Source organism: Macrosteles quadrilineatus, unplaced genomic scaffold (genome assembly GCF_028750875.1).
Source record: "Macrosteles quadrilineatus isolate MER2022 unplaced genomic scaffold, UCM_ALF_1.0 Scaffold_2__2_contigs__length_208266976, whole genome shotgun sequence".
Taxonomy (NCBI): domain Eukaryota; kingdom Metazoa; phylum Arthropoda; class Insecta; order Hemiptera; family Cicadellidae; genus Macrosteles; species Macrosteles quadrilineatus.
The window spans coordinates 179,541,424-179,559,430 of record NW_026542595.1 but is presented as its reverse complement, the minus strand read 5'-3'; the positions used below and the strand labels follow the sequence as shown (position 1 = coordinate 179,559,430).

General features: G+C 34.0%; 2 protein-coding genes across 4 annotated transcripts in view; one reads left to right on the top strand and one right to left on the bottom strand.

Annotated features, from left to right (window-relative positions):
• Window positions 1-1,510, bottom strand: part of LOC128988205 (mitogen-activated protein kinase kinase kinase 11-like) — a 94,008-nt gene extending 92,498 nt beyond the window's left edge. For all 3 annotated transcript variants that reach the window (XM_054409472.1, XM_054409473.1, XM_054409474.1), the window contains exon 1: window positions 341-1,510. In XM_054409472.1, coding sequence (XP_054265447.1) covers window positions 341-1,172 — 832 coding nt within the window. In that variant the 5' untranslated portion in view covers window positions 1,173-1,510. The remainder of the gene's footprint in view (window positions 1-340) is intronic.
• A 1,710-nt stretch (window positions 1,511-3,220) lies between these two features.
• On the top strand, window positions 3,221-12,217 carry LOC128986611 (metal regulatory transcription factor 1-like). The gene is made up of 8 exons (XM_054407061.1): window positions 3,221-3,291; window positions 3,596-3,820; window positions 4,674-4,897; window positions 7,779-7,929; window positions 8,341-8,472; window positions 8,865-9,036; window positions 10,141-10,249; window positions 10,735-12,217. Exons 2-8 carry the CDS (start codon window positions 3,615-3,617, stop codon window positions 11,748-11,750), a joined length of 2,010 nt encoding a protein of 669 aa, XP_054263036.1. The 5' UTR covers window positions 3,221-3,291; window positions 3,596-3,614; the 3' UTR covers window positions 11,751-12,217.
• The last annotated feature ends 5,790 nt before the right edge of the window (window positions 12,218-18,007 follow it).

The window sequence follows — 18,007 nt, the reverse complement described above, 5'->3', positions numbered from 1 at the left end:
AGGTAGGGGGTTTGTGGGGCAGTCTAGGGACGATAGGAAATTTAAAGTCACTCCTCACCACCAATAGGTGGTCGGTACAATATTCCCGTTCTCTTTTTTGGTGGCACCCTACTTGACTACTGCAACATGCCAGGTCTATAAATCGGTCTAGCCTAAGTTATCCATCGACAATCCATCATAGCAGTTAGGTGTGACTTGAGTCAATAAGTTATATTTAGGTACCTTTTTAAGCTACATTAGGTTCAAAGGTCCTACCTACCTACAGAAATTCAATTAGGGTAGGCCTACTCTTCTACCATTTTAAGAATAAAATGTGACTTGCTTAGCCTACTGAACTCACCATTAGAAGACTTCAAATCACGATGAATTAGAGAAATTGGTGCCTGATTGTGGAGGTAGTTCATTCCTCTGGCAATTTGGATGGCCCAGTCCACAAGCACATCTGGTCTAATTTTACGTCCGGCTAACACTCTATTCAGAGATCCACCACGAGCATATTCCATCACTAGGCACATGTTTGGCATTTGTAAACATACTCCCTCCAGAGAAACAATATTTTCATGCTTAAGTAACCAAAAAAGTTTTGCTTCTTTCCTAACATTTTCTAGCGTCACAGAAATGTCTTCATCCGGATCTTGTCGAGCTGCTTTCACAGCAACCTCTAGATTATTCCAATAACCGCGATAAACCTTACCGAAACCACCTACACCAATTACTTCTTCAAGAACTAATTCACTAAAGTCAATTTCGATTGGCTGGATATCACTTATCACGTTGGAAACATGGTCGATGATATTCTGCTCTGTGACAAAATTTGAAGGAAATATGCCCACCTTCTCCCCAACCTTTCCGGTCCACCACCCTTCATCGCCGGATATATTGGAATCTTGAGAAAGGACTTCAACGATGTCTCCTCTTCTGAGGCTAAGTTCATCCTCTCCTTGTGCATCATAATCATAGAGTGCTGTCCAAAGTGATAAAGTTACTTTCCTACTTGCACTTTCACTCCTACGCACAAGGTGAGGACTACTAATTTGCTTAATGTTATTGCTAGATTGCTGATATGTACTAATTGTGTTTTGGGGGGAAGTACGACTATGGTAGACATCTCGGCCATTGGTGTTCACATAAACAGTCTTGGCGTGTTCCATGGACGTTAATAACGGAGGCATTCGTTTATTTTGGAATGGATTCTAGATCCTACTAATACAATTTTATCTGAAAATGTGCTATTGTATTTGATTAACGCTGAGCAAGCAAAAATAAGTGACAGGTGGTCAGTGTTATGACACTTGTCTTGTTGGTTCTCTTGCGGCATCAAAACAATGAAATAAGGAACTGGGCCACTTTTCATTGCCTCAAACAACACAAAACACTATTTCACTTAATGGAGACTATTAATTCACGAAACAGGATTCACTACACAAACAAAAGTTTCACTTTGGATCACTTTAGTTTAACGAAATGAGAGAACTTATGCTAACCTGAAGATACCGTCCGCCATTTTGACACCAACTCAACTCCAACTGAACTGGCTAACTGGCAGTGCCAGTGGGAGGGAGAGAGAGAGAGTAAGAGAGAATAAAGATTTTGCCAATGACCACCTGATGGTTTGGGAAATGAAATAATAATTATTTTTCTTGGTTCCAAATCTGTATGTATAAAAAGTCAAATGCTAGTGAAGGAGGGACTTCGGATTAGTGTTAATTTGGATTTAGCTCAAAGTTTTAAATACTAAGTTAATTAAGAGGATTATGTTGTAATATAATTAATATTAATATTTTTAATTAGTTCCACAGAATTACATAGACTAACCAATACGGTAAAGAGGGGTATGTCATATAGTATCATTTTTTTCAAACCATTGCTAATCCTCTAGCTTTATATCGAAATGAACAAAGCACTAACTTGCTGAATCCCTTAAATATTACAAAAAAGGTAAATAAATATATTCGGTACCTACAAGCATTTTTGGATGGCTGATATCAAACCGATATTTACTCGAAAATCTTCGTAAACAAATCACTTTGTATTTTGATAGCTCGGTTTAGTTATTTATCGCTTGATCGTCGGTTTTTCAATAACTTGGGACTGTGACCGATTTAATTAAAATAATTTAGTTCTAGGAGTTATATTTACTCGCAATTATTGTATGCTACCCTTATAAACATGTATAACATTGTTCTTTATCGTCTCTTCTTTATCGTCTCCTGTTGTTTGTTTGGGACGGTAGCGACGTCTTGTAATCCACCTACTAGTAGGTCACGAATTGTGGATATTTATAGGCACGCACTGTGGATGCAATACTCCCTGGTGTGGCTTAACGTCCGTACTAGCACAGAAAACGTACTAGAATGCCAACCGCATGGTAAAAAGCATTAGGTGTTTTGAGAGAGCTTTGCCTGTCAATCCGTAGGCAGCGCCACCAGCGTCGCTATGCTATTGCATGGCAACGCTGGTGGCGCTGCCTACGGATTGACAGGCAAAGCTCTCTCAAACCGCTTAATGCTTTTTACCATGCGGTTGGCATTCTGGGTTATAGATAGTAGTACGTTTTCTGTGGTACTAGTGATGAGTACTACGACTACCCTCAATACTATTCTGATAGACCAATTCGTTAGTTATAGCAAAGATTACACATGCAGCATATGTAATCTTTGGTTATAGCTTTGACTAGGTAAAAATGTGGTTCGGATTCCATTATAAACTGCAGGTCCCTTAGCTGCCATTAGCTGTATGGGATGATATTAATTAACATCTGTGTCTAAGGAATATGTCGGCCTTAGTCACTAACAAGACTAACAGATCGAGCCACTCATCCTACACTCATCTCCATTCATACTTGGCTTAAAATACCTACTTTGTATGGTCGCCATTTTATTAAAAAGTATTAAAAGTACTAAATTATTTAATAACTAAGGCTTATTCAAATTTAACTACGGTAATTTCAGTCCATTCAAAATTATTATTGTGTTAGCTCAAGAAATTTCAGATTTGATCCTTAGGAATGTTTTAAGACCTTTTTATGTTATTGATATAGTATAATCAACCATTGTATAGTATTTATAAAATTTGAATACAGAATATATAATCAATGATGGTATTAATTTAGCTTATTTCCTGTGGCATTGAGCCATGCAGATGTAGGGTCGTCTCAGTCATATGTTTTTAAGCAATTTGTTTTCCCTTTTCGAATCTTTCACTTTCAGCAGAAATCAGTGCAGACTACAGACAGCTGTTTTGTGTTATGAAGTGTACACACACCATTTTGTTCAATTGAATTACCTTCAGGTATCATTATCAAAATGTTTTACTCCATAATTAATTATTCATTCATCATAAGTTTAGTTAGAATACATTTCTTTTTAGTTGGTCTGTAACTCATTGTTTCAATATTATGTGTTTTGGCCCTGCTCTTTACAATGTTGACTTAATGCAACATCTATTGGCCATAAATAAACTGTATGTTTTTCCTTCTAAATAGTTCTAAAGCAAGAGGCTCAGACTATCCTAGTCTCGTTCAGGGATTTACCCTCAATTGGTTTTATTATCTGTTAGAGTTGTAATTAATTAAATATCTCAACATTTGTTACAGGAACCGTACAAAGAAACAAATGGATCAAAATAACGAGTTCAGTTTAGGTGAAGATCTTCCACAATTCCAAGATTTTTCTAGTAACATGGAATTCCTTGAAATACCGAACTTTGATACAGCTTTTGAACAGAGTCCAATATACACTGCTAACATTTTGAACCACAATACACCTCAAGCAACAACTACATATATTGCTAGAATCGACCATAACAACAAAGAGGCAGGGTAAGTTGTGCTTAACTTAAATATCTTAGCCTATATTTAATGGGTTTAAAATTATGAAGTAATATTATTTTATCGTACCGTTTGTGATCGATATAATTACCGATCGATATAATTATTATTGATTATTGTGATCGATATAATTTTATTTTGGGTTTAAGTTACTTCTGAAAATTTGTTTTAAGTTAGGGCCGACATCTAAAGTGACAACCAAACAGGCTGTTTTACAAACAATGTTGTGTTGTGTGTTTTGTTTTTTTTCATACAAGCTAGGCAACCTGTGTGATCGCTAATTATAATCACAGAGGATACGCGTCCGGTAAACGGACGTGGAATTAGGCGTCCAGCAGTGACATCACCAGGTTGTGGGGTCCCGGAACGCCATTACCACAATGATACGATGTACAGACATCGGCGTTCATGGTGTAGTGGATAGAGTGCTCGGCCGTTCGGCTGATATGCAAGAGGTCCCTGGTTCAAATCCCATGGGTGGTAACTTTAACTTTTTGTTAAAGATTTTGCTTTGAATGCCAATTCCTCTTAACTGTACATCTTTTGTTAGAATTTTTAGCATTTATAATTTTATTTTATGAACAGAATTTAACCTTCATTCGATTTTTTCATTATCTGCAAGTTTGGTTAGTTAGGTTAGGTTATATGACAGTAACTGCTGGACACCTACTCCACGTCCGGTTACAAGACGCGTATCCTTTGCAAATTATAATTTTAGGCCAAAGTAAATTATGCCTACCGTAACTTATTATTTATTTTAAATACCTAAGTTATAGTCTAGATTAAGGTTTCATGCCAGTACTACAATAGTGGGCCTGTTATAATAGTACACTTATTGTTGTAGGTTTATACATCACAAAATTAGTTCAGATGAAATAGAAATGCGTATAGCTGTAGGAAATTCTTCGGCAATGCCAGAGTTTCCGTCACATGCGACCATTACTGTTGAAACTACTGATCCGATGACTATGCAAAAACAAGTAAAGAAATTTCAGTGTGAATACAACGGATGTGAACGCAGATACACTACTGTAGGAAATCTTAGAACTCACATGAAAACTCATAAAGGTGAGTTATTTTATCTTATTTTTCAAGGAGGTACCTACAATTAAAAACTCAAACGCTTTTTTTTACATGGTCCATAATCCATAGGAAAATGGCTGTGCTGGGAATCGAACCCGTCCCTCTAACACTGTAGTTTAAGACGTCAACCACTGAAGGCTATAGTAACACGCCTAAAATACAATAACTGTCTGATACATGCTTGACAGAGTTAATAGGCTTTAGACTGGGTGCGCTAAGTTTAGCCATAGACAAAGCAGCACAAGTAGACTTCTCATCCCATTGTAAATTGTGAAGCTTGTTTTTCGTGTCTATTTCATGTATGACAACTCTGATCGCTAGTGTAGACGAAATTTGTTTCTATTATTTTAGGTTTAGTTTCATAATTTTTTCTTTACGATTTGGTTATATAACTAGGAGAACAGTTACGGTATTGTTTATGATTGGATCGTTTTATTTGGTTACAGAGGTTCAAGCAACAACAGCCTGTGAAAATAAGATTTTAACACATTCACTGCTAATGATATGTAATACTTTTATAAATGGCTAAAAAACATAAACATTAACATGATCATGTTAATTGAGTGACAATATATCTTTAATTAAATAAATTTTATACTATAAATTGTGGATTAAAATATATTATGTAATTATATACATCATGTATTATATATCTGCTAATATACTTATGACGCACAAGTGCGTCATTAGCAGTGAACGTGTTAAATAACTGAAATAACAAGACGCTAATTAATTGTAGCCTAAACAAAACATGACCCCTACAGAGCGACGTACAGAACTAACAATAAAATTGACGTCAGCTGTTCTATAAGGATGACAAACTAAGGAGTACCCTATGTTTTAACTATGGTTTAGCTGCCAACAGAACATGAAAGTGACCTTTGTAAAAAAGGTTCCCTAACTTATAGCTTTAGATCTATAATACCATACCGGTACTCAAACCTTCTAAATGAAAAAAAAAAAACAGTCACATTAAGAATCGATAGTACGATAGGCCACTTATGGTTTTTCGTAATTAAAACTTGATTAATTACCGTACCTTTCATCTCCTACCAGTTCCAGAGCCCTCCTTCTTTGTTTAATGCCTTAGAGAATTAACATTACATTAAGTCAATAAATTAATTTCATAGTTTAGGTGAGATTCTATTAAATGTGTCCTGCTTAATGTATTAAGGCTAAACAGGTTTGTGTTTTGGTAGGTAATCAAATTAACTTAAAAATAACTATTTTGCTTGAGTGTCTTGCCTACTGTGCTCCCTTATCATGCTTTGCTCGAACGCTTTTTGCAGAAATAATTAATACCACAATCAATTTATCCCACATAAAATCTCAAATCAGCTCAACCATTTGTTGGGCTGCAAAATATTGTTTGTTCTTACAACCAATGTTTTTTAAACTTTAAACCATACATCGGTGTAAACTGTGTCACCACTCGCTCAGGCTGAATTTTACTAACGTTAGTGTTGAATATGTTTTGCTAACAATGCTAAAACCAACTCTGTGTCAGGCCTGTTTCGGGATCTTCTGCTTCGCTTGACTTGTCTTCATAACTTGGTAATTACGTTTTATTTTATGAACCACTAAAAGCTCTCTAAGCTGTGTTTGTTTGAAGTTTTGTTATTGAGATTTAACACCTATAGGGCCATTTCTCACCTTTGTTCTAAATTTTCTTTTTCCAGTAGTTTCCTTGTTACATTAATTCCTCATTAACTCGACACCCGGTAACTCAACAGGGTGCAGGGTGCATGCAAAATTAAAATTTATTTTTTTTCAGAACATTTAGTTTTGCATAATTCTTTAATATTTTAGATTTCTTTGAAAATTGTTTACGTAATATGTAAAAATACATATTATTTAAGTAATGAATTTATATGTAATAAAAATTAGTCAGTCAGGGATTCATTTATAAAAAAATTCAATGTTTTAGGTTGCCCAACAACTCCAAACTCAACAACCTCTGGGTCCACAAATTGTAGAGTTAGTGAGGTTTTACTGTGTACCTTTGCTTGGTTGGAGAATCACCTTTACATTTTTACCAGACCATACCTCCATCACAGTACTTCCTGTAATGTAACACAGCATTAAATTTGTTTTAACAGTTATTAGTTTAGCTTACATTTTATCAGTAGCCAGGTTTTTATTTAACTTGTATCATAATGATTGTATGATCTTCTTTGTATGATTTGGTCGCAATTCCCGCTAAATTGAAAATCGTCTTCTGTTTTTCATTACATGGGTTGTCTTTGACCTGTTGAAAACTGACACCACAGCTGTACTAGACACAGCCTCACGACTTTGAAATCAGAAGCTATCTTAAGATGGAGACAATTAATAGTTAAATTTTAAATACTTAGTAGGCCTAAGTGTTAGGAGAAAACCCATATTGAAGGGCGCCCACACTCGATGGCAATTGGGGGGGGGGGGTGAGGTGGAAGCCCCCAGCTTTTAGAGAAAGAGAAAATTAAATGCATGATATGTAGAATTTGTTAAAACATCACCAAATCCATTCCAACAGCAAGATCACCAATTTACAAAGTTAATTTACATACATACTTACCTTTACAGTTTGTGATTGTAACTTTTATGATGCTTTCTTTCTCCCCAAGCACCCGGACATTATTTTGCGCTAGTAGAACACTGTTTAACCTGTTGCACGTAAGCTTTCATTTGTAATTGTTTTTGCCTCTCCCAATTTTTCACTCTGTGGTGTATGCTACGTAAAAGATTCTTGAAATGAAACTGTTGCTTAGAAGAATTGTATTGTATACCAATCTCTTTATCATCCTTAACCAACCTCATTATTTTCTTCAAATTTTGATAATCACTTTTTGATCAGTTTTTCTATTGTTTCCATTTTTCTCTATAGGAGAATACAAGTTTAAGTGCGCACAGCCAAATTGTGGGAAAGCCTTTCTGACGTCCTATAGCCTGAAGATTCATGTTCGAGTTCACACCAAAGTGAAACCTTTCAACTGTAGCCATGATGGCTGTGAAAAGGCCTTCAATACACTTTACAGGTAGTGTACACCAAAAGTTGATTGGCGAAGTAATGTATAATTTGTTGGGAACTGCTGTGAATACTGTATTTACAACAGTAAAACAATAGTAAGCTTTCATCCAGTCTCCACAGGATTAACCCTTTTAGTGCTAGGCCAATAAATTGTATTTTGTTAGACTTTCGTTTACTTTTTAATGATTGTTAGTGGGGTATCCTATAAACATGCAGGTCACCAATGGCCGTTTTGCTATTTTTTTCAAATAAGTAGTTTTTAGCTATTTCCTCATACTTAAAGGTATAGAAAATACCTTTAATTTGACACCTCAAACAAAAATCCGTCCAGTCGTTGTTGAGTTATGACTCCAAAAGGAAAACTGCTTGCGTATATATATATAGATAGGTATTCTAATAGTTTGTCGGATACTTTCAGACTGAGAGCCCATCAAAGACTGCACAATGGAGACACGTTCAACTGTATTTTCAGCGGCTGCGGAAAGTACTTCACGACCCACAGTGATCTCAAGAAACACATTCGAACACACACACAGGAGCGACCTTACAAGTGAGTGAAACATAAATGTATCTATTGACAGCTCTTGTGTGAATGTTGGCAGAAATGTTCAAAAGAAACAATCATTCTAGCGTAGGAAAATGTTTTACTGTTACTTTAAAGAAGTATGTAATTTTCCTAAACTATTTACAAATTTTAAAGCTAAATGAAACATATTTTTCAGATTTTAAAGTAAAATTAAATCAATTATGTGAGATGCTCAGACAAATGTCAAGTGTAATGAAATTCGAGATTCAGTGCTTGAATCCAGCCAATCTAATCTTGAATTAAAACTTTCCTTTTAAATTCAGGTTATTGAAAATTTGCTTTACCACATCACTAGTACAATTCATGACACAACTTGCTATTTTCACCCAATCTACTTGACATATTTGATATCGTAGGTGTGGAGAGAATGGTTGTGGCAAAGCATTCACAGCTTCCCATCATCTAAAGACTCACATCCGTACACACACGGGTCAGCGACCAATGGTCTGTCCACACAACGGCTGCAGACGAACCTTCATGGACAAACAGGGCTTGTTGAAACACTGCGCGACTCACGGTAACCTTGCGGTGAGTAAACATAGACAATGAGTGGTTACAGTGCTTACCTTCCAAGGTTGCTCTGGATCGGTTGTGGACCCAGTATATCTAGCAAAAGATCGACATTAGATAGCAACTAGACATTATGATTTAGAGGTTCATTAAAAGAAGCTTAAAAATACCACTTATGTAAAAAAAATTTAGATCATAATGAGCAGTGTGGTTAATTACTTGGCATGATGGGATAAAAATTAAGAGTGAATACTATATGGAGCTCAAGATCTCACACAGTAATCTGATGGACATTGGTTTGACCTATAGTCCGTCCGTTTGGCTATGATATCCAGCAGATTAGGAACCTTCTCGGAACTCAACTCACCCTCCCGACCCGCTTGCCAGGCGGAATGGCCTTTGATAAAAAGTTTACCTACCTACTGTCACAGTTCCACAGATCTGTAACTTTTTTTAAGTTAAAAATAAATTGTTCTCTATATATTTGAGTTCTACATGAAATTCCTAAAATAATGAGTCCAAACACGATGTGGATACTTAATATGTACGATCTGAAAGTCGGATAAAACTGGTGACGATTCAGAGTAATTGTACTACTTTCAGATCGTAGATATTTAGTACCCACATCGTGTTCGTGCTCATTATTTTTGGAATTTCATGTAGAGTAGAACTAAAATTTATAAAGAACAATTTATTTTAACTTAAAATAAAAAAAGTTACAGAATTGTGGGACACAACTGTGACAGTGGGTGAGTCACTGTTTGTCTCCAGCCAGCAGGTCGAGAGGGTGAGTTGAGTTCCAAGAAGGTTCCTAATCCTCTGGGTATCATAGCCAAATGGACAGACTATAGGTAATTAGAATACTGTATTTAAATTCTTCCTTCGATTAATCTGCAAGTGTATTACTAAATTTTCATCCTATGCATTGCATATTTTTGGTTAATATCTATTAACTGGAAAATTGTTTATCTATTTAAATATATTGTTTATTTACTAGAATAACTCACAACATGATGTGTTTAACAGTTTTGTAAACACTTATTTTAGACACATTTTCTTGTGACTATTTAGTTGGTAAAATGATGAGCAAGTTACGTTTATACAATTTACATTTATTTTCAGGACCTTGTCACAGTGGCAGAAACTGAGGATTGTTCTGATGTTGAAGATAATCCTTCTGACATAGAAGATAACCAAGATGTTACGGAAGACCCTTTATCCATTTCAACAGGTATATTTTATACAATTTTACAACAATCTCCCCAACAATTACGGTAAGCTTTCCCCTTAACAAAATGACGAAGCTAACCTAACCTTCTGATATAGGCCTAACCTAACGGAGAAAAGGGATCTCTCGCCCACTCTGTTTTAGTTTTCTCTCATTCTTTTCTGGAAAGAACTAAGTAAGCTTTACACCCCTCTGTAGCAACTGTGGACTATTGTCCAATTGTCTAAATATTCAATACCATTATTTACATTAACATTAGTAATTTAAAATATTACAGTTGTTATTTAGTTTGGTTGGTCAATATTTTACTAAACGAGGCAAGATCTAATCAATCAGCTTTTTTTATTCAACAATGTAATTTAGTTTCACTAATTATTCAGTACAGTACTTTTATTTGTGTTTAAATTGCTCACTTATCTTTGATCGAAACATCACAAATGTGATTAATATAATAGGCTAATAAATTAATTCAAAACCAAATGTTACAGGGGATATTTCTTCATATTTGGCCTCTTCGGTGTCATCGGATGCAAATCAAGAAAACGTTTGTAAATCTTCCCAGATAATATCTGAAAGTGGTTTTGAACCAATCATGTTTGAAATCAACGGTGATGGTGAGATAGAAGTACAGGGTATTACGAAAGCTAATAACAATGAACCGACAACAAATCTATCCATTCTGCCAAACGTTGGCTTTGAAAACAGCCCTGTGAAGAAAGGGAAGGAATTAATCACACTGAACCTCATCAGTGAGGTTGCTAACAAGGATTCACAAACTGGTAGCTCATTACCAGCAACGTTTGTCACAAACACTGCTCCAGAGGCACCCTCTCTGAATCATTCGGCTGGAAACATATCACCCGATGTAGACCCAGAGACAATAATCATGGAACTTGGAAAGCAATCTGAATGGGGAGACATTTCTTCAGTAGGTGAAATCGTCATTAGTCCTCAATTAGATATACTGGAGTTGCAGTGGAATGAAATAATGAGGAAAGGCAAACCAAATCAACCTGAAGAATCGACAACAACTGAAGACGTTCCTGGTACAAACCATAAGTCTGACTCGTCTTTCAGTAAAGACACGAACAGAAACCCCGCAGAAAATAGCTCTGCAGCAAACGAAGATATTACAGAGCTATGGAGAAACATGGAGAATAACAATTTGGTTTTGGAGGATGCTGTGGGGTTGTTAAGCTCTGAGGAAACACTTGAACAAACTGAATACACAATCCCTTCAGGGAGTAATAGAGATTCGACCAACACGCCTCAAGCTTCGGCAAGTTCCAGTGGGAGTTGTGGATCAGCTGATGACAAGTGTGAGTGTACTAAAGAAGGTAAAAAGGTTCAAAACTGCTGTGTTACTGTTTGCTTGAAGACTATGAACCAACTGAGGAAAGTTCTAGAACAAGGCTGTTGTAAAGGGAGTGCAATAGGGAAACAATCTCTGGCGGCTATAGCCCTCCAGTTGGCCTCCACTACGAATTGCTGTTCAGGACACTAAAAGGTTGGTTGTTATCAGATAATATTTTATTTTATGTTCATAGTTCCTTTAAAGGCTGATTTTATTTTTAAATAGTTTATTTATTTAAAAATTCTACCAAAAATAATAGTTAAACTTTTGAAATTGTTTAAAAATAATTGTTAAGCAATACATATAGATAAAATAATTTTTATTTAGTTTTTCCCGATGTATACAATTTTCTAGAATTATAGCGGGAGGAAAAATGATAAACTGTTAGAATTGACAAAAACCAAAGCTAATAATTTACATTATAAGCGGGTACAGCTGAAACTATTTGTTACAATTTACTTTTTAGGAAAAGACGATTTTAAATATTTGACACAATTCTTGTCACTTGAAGTTACCATGAATTTTACTTTACTATCGGTTGTCTTTGGCATTCAACAATAAAATGTTAAACCCATTTTATTCTAGTCACAAGTCAATTATTCTGTCGAAGCATTTCACAGGGATTTTAGTTTTAATTAGGTTGTTTTTTTTTTTTTTTTTACTGGAAGAGTGTACAATACGCTTTGGTTATTTAGCTTCTGAAGGCTTATTTCCTGTTTACTGTAGGCTAGTAGTAGGCCTAAGCATCATTGCAGGAATAAAAATCATAATTTGTTTTACATTGTTAATTCATATAGAAATTTATCTAGGCTAGTGAAATATTTGCAACGTCTATTAAGTGATTTCACTTTGGTAAATATTTATTAAAAATTAGTTACCTTGTACTATTAATTACTATTTGTGATAGTTGAAGTAAAAAAATATGACAATTTGAAAACACTAATCCTTCACTGTTGGTTGGTCAATAGAAACTATATTTTGTTCTGTATACATATTCTGTTTTGCATTCACTAACATTCTGGCAAATTACAGTAACACAAACATAGAACAAACGTAATGTTCCTCAATAATGGGTCTCGGCTACTATGCAGAACTGGTTATTTATTAAAAGTTTATTATTTTTCTAATCATCTGAAAATAAAACATGAAATAGAACTTGCCTTCAGTGGATTCCCTTTTAACATAAAAACTAAGTTGTAAGGAATTGATGATAAAAGAAGGTGCTACGACTCATGTATCTATATTGTAGATCAACTATAAAAACTTATAACTGTAATGAAGTGATATTAGAAATTTATCATTTAAAGCACGATGTCTTGTAATAGATTTTCTCTATACTGTTAAGAAAATTAGGAATCTACCAGAATGTGCCTTTACTTTGTATTTTATGTCATATATTCTACATAAAAAAATAATAACCATTAGTACGGTTGTGTTTAAAACTGCATCCTTTTGTACATCTGTTGTTTTTTAATGTTTAATAATTCCTTCAGCCAAAATATCTAAAGAATCTTTCTTGTTATCACAGGATTTAGTTTGTAGTATGATCTTGAAAATGTTTTCTAATTAGAAAAAATTATAATGTTTTTATTTATATGTATACTTTTGTTGTTTATATGTATACTATGTTAATTTGGCTGTCACATAATCAGAATAAATATGTTCTTGTTAAAGATATTTTAATTACGTCTTCTTATTACCTCTTTGACTGCAGCACATGGCGTATTTTGTGCACTTGGGGATATATTTTCCTCAGATTGCGTTGTACTATCCTTCGTACGCTAGCACGATCTGTCGTCTGTCAGCCACACTCTTATTTTGCCGGACACTGTGTGTTTTATCTTGTACTATACTTTGTTTATTAAAGTAAGTTTTGCATATAATAGTAACTGTAGCCTATAGTACGAGTTAAAGCAATTTGAATTGGTGATTAGTAAACGTCTTCTTGAGTACTCATGAACACTGGCGTCCCTCAATGCGGACATTTCCTCGGTACATATTGGTGACGTTTGACGACGTCCTTCCTGCTTAGTTTATTTTTATTCATATGTATATTTTTTTGTTACTGAAGTAACAGTATTCTGTATTGACATTCAATATAAATTTCACAAAAAAATTGAGGTTTCCCTAAAAAAATTTAGTTAACAATTAGTTTTTATGATATGTTGTTAGTAAATGTTTTTATATTGTCCCGCTTTCATGAACAATCTACTATATTTAGTTGACAAAACTCCAGCATTGTGTTGAGAATCTACATCATCTCACTAAAATAATTGCAAAGATTTTGTGATTTTCAACAAACATAAAATCAGTAAAAAAAAGACACAAGACGCCCATTTTGTGTATTATATAATTGAGTCATAGCTTTATGTACTCTCATTATCATGTTTATATTATATTTGTTTTACATTGTTAATTCATATAGAAATTTATCTAGGCTAGTGAAATTTATCTTTTTCAAATATTTCTTTGTCAAAAATATGACAGCTGATGTGGCTAACTTAAAAGTTGTTTTGAGATTTTGTTCCTACATTTTTAATGAATTTGAGATATTTTCAGAGTGTTTTGGTGATTTTGAATGTATTTTCAGTTAAATTAGTGAGTTTGTGATGTCCAGATGTATAAATCTTTTTAAGTGAATTCAAACTAAGTTCATAGTTTTAAGTTGAAGTTTGTGTTTAATTTGGGGTTAGGAAATCAAAATTAAAATATCTGTAATCTTTTGGTTACTAGGCAACATGAAAATAATGCATTCAAAAATTTCTTTTGGTTCTCTCATAAGAACAATACTGATTATAGTGCTAGTAAAAATATTGGTTTCAATCTGTAGACAAGAAACCATACATATTTCTCATAAAAATATTCATCCTGAAATTAACATGAGATGTATATACTTCCAAATTTCAAATGATGTTTCATTAAAAAACAAAATGTTAGATAGAACAAAGAACAGACAAAATAAATCGAAATGGAAAGTTATTTGGCGATCACTCAACCTAAAGCTTTATGTATCTTACTTCTTTTTGATTAATTTGATTCTTTTATGTGGAGACATAGAAGAAAACCCGGGTCCTGAAAATAGTAATGATGTATCAAAAGAAGAGTGTCCGTTTTGTAAAAAACATTTTTATAGACTTAAGTCTCATATCAAGGCAACTCACGACAATTATTATATAACAGAATCAGATAATTTAAGAAAAAGTAGAACCAGAACCTGTAGTTATAGTTCCAAAAAATTGTGGTATGAACCTAGAGACTTCGAGATAGACCTTTGGGCATCAAATTGTTTGCAGCTTCCCCTAAATTGTGTATTTATTCCTCCAGCTGTAGTACATTTGCTGCGTGTGGGAAGCGAAAGTTTTGTCCTTAAAACAATCAAAGATGAAATGAAATTGTCAAAAAGTGAATTTATTTTCTTAATAATAAATAATAAAACTAATGAGGAAAAGGAGAATGCTTGTCATTGGTCTCTGTTGATCTGTGACGTATATAAAAACACAACATATCATTTTGACTCAAAATCTCCATCCAACAGTCAGATTGCCAAGAAAATGACCGAAAGACTAAGTAAATGCAGCTTGGGAACTGATGAGATTAATATGTTAGAAGTAGATTGTCTTCAACAACGTGGAAGAGTTGAGTGTGGTGTGTACTGCCTACATTTTGCAAAAATTGTTTGTAACAGAATAATAAACAATAACTTAACCATATCAGACAAGATGTATAAACAGGATTTTCTTGTAGGTAATATCTATAATGAAATTGAATGTCTAAAAAAACAGAGTTTAAAGGTCCCTAATAATAAATGTCAAGCAACTAAGATTAGAAATAAATCGTTGGAAGGCATAAAGCAAACCTCAGCTGAAGATCATAAATTTCAAAAAAGTGAGGAATGTAACAGTAAAGCCGATCAATCAAATGATCAAACTTGTGGCGAATGCGGAAAACTCTTTAAAAGCAAAAAAGGATTATCTCTCCATATTTCAAAGAGCCACCACAATAAACATCGTGATCTAATTCTAAACAAGTATTGTCCAGAAAGCTCAAAAACACAGTCTCCAGACAAATTGGATGATAAAACAAGCAATATGTCAAGCAAAGTAAATAGCGAAAGTGATCGCATAAACAAGGATCTCGATTCTTGGTTAACAGTCTTCAATGAAGAACAAACACACTTTGAGTTATTCTCTGAAAATTTTGATAAGTTTTCCAAGTTTTTATCTCACGCTTTACACAATCTTCCTGGGCCTAAACATCCTTCTTACAGGTTTTATAAATTAAGGAAAAAGAAACAAGACTATCCTCAAAATAGTAATTACAAGAAATCATCCAACTCAGAAAGGAAAACTAAAAACGAAAGGAAAAAGAGAAAAGAAAAGTATGAATATGATCTGATCCAATTTGAATACTATAATAGGCGTAGGAAAGCTGTGAGAAGGATAATTGGAGATGGTAATAAAGGATGTGAAATTGATCTAAAAACATTACACAAAGGTTTTACCGAACGTTTCTCTAATCCAAATGAAAATATGAAAATGTCATATAACAATGTGGAAGACACAATAGTGAAAGACTTAGATTCGCATTATAATCAAAAAATTACTGTAGAAGAAGTCGTGAGAGCAATAAATGCAATAAAAATTGACACTTCTCCGGGACCTGACAATATATTAATGAGAATTGTAAAACTTAAGAAAGTAGCAAACATCCTCTGTTCAATTTATAACACAATACACCTTACAAACCAGATACCTTCATCATTTCAAAGAGCACGAACTATTTTAATTGATAAAGGTGGAGACAAAAAAGAGGTTAATAACTGGAGACCAATCACAATATGTTCTGTTTTAAGGAGGATATTAGAAAAAATATTGGACAAAAGACTAAAAGAATATATAAAATTTAACCAGTTTCAAGGAGGTTTTTCTAATACCCCTGGTTCCCATCTTAATACAAGTATCCTAAATGAGGTATTGAGATCAGCAAAATCAAAGAAAACCGACTGCTGTATTATGTTTCTGGATATTGAGAAAGCGTACGACAATATCGGCCATAACCACTTATCCTCAGTCTTGCAGGAGCTGCCTATTCCTAGGAAACTGATTGAAATAATAATTAAACTCCAAATAGGCAATGTTACAAAAGTTGAATCTCATAAAGGGAAAACAAAGGACATCAAAATACAAAGGGGTGTAATGCAGGGATCTCCATTGTCACCCACTTTGTATAACCTATGTATTGACCATATCCTCTCTGAAATGTCACAACATGCCGTAAGTGAGGAGCTAGGGTATAAGCTATGCAAGGACATGCCTTCTCTAAGTATTCTAGGATTCGCTGACGATACCATTTTAATTGGTAAGAATAGAGAAAGTGCTCTTGTATTATTCGATTCGATTTGTGACTTCTTCAGAGAAATTGGATTAACTATAAATATATCAAAAACTAAAATTATTAACATTGAAAAAGGTAGATTACAAGAGGAAAACTTCAAAATATGTTCAAAAGAAATAAAATCTATAACATTTAATGAAAAAATTAAATACTTAGGAGTAAATTTTTCTGAAAGCATAGTATTTGACTCTGAAAAAACAATTAGTTCATTGATAAACAAAATTGAAAAATTAACATGTTCTCCTTTTTTAAGGTCTGAACAAAAAATGTATGTATTGAATCATAATATTTGGCCATCTTTAATATATCCTTTTCAAACCGCACCAATTAAGAAAATTACAATGAAATTCTTTGACGATGTTGATAAAGTGATAAGATCAACAACAAAGGAAATCTTAGATCTTCCAAATGATATGCCAAATTCTATGTTTTATACAAGTACTAAAAACAAAGGGATTGGGTTATGTAAATCAATGTGGGAATCATCAATCCAACATATAAACATATGTCGCGTATTAAAACAAACGGGAAACCCCTACTTACTTAATATTCGTCAATTTAACGAAGAAATTAGGTTTTGTCTGGAAAAATTGAATTTAAGCATTGAATTTATCGAATCAAAACCCAAGATACTGCGAGAAACCTTACGAGACTTAGAGTATCAAAATTGGTGTAAACTTCCATACAAAGGGAATGGGGTGGTTCTTTTCAAAGAATGTAACAAGATCAATAAAAATTTGGCTAGAGGTTGTGGCCTCACAGAAGCTGAGTTCAAACAATATTTGAAAATGGTCGGAGACGTTATTCCTCTTAGAAGTCTTCATGGGAGATCCAGGGACGGGAACCAGTGCAGGCATTGTCCTGTATCTGAGAAATTTACTCTTGAAACTCTTGCCCACGTCCTTGGAAAGTGCCCATTTAGTAGTCTTCTACGAAATACCCGCCACCATACCATCAGAAAAATCATAGCTGATCAATTCAGAAAGAAAAGTTACGAGGTCTATGAAGAGGTC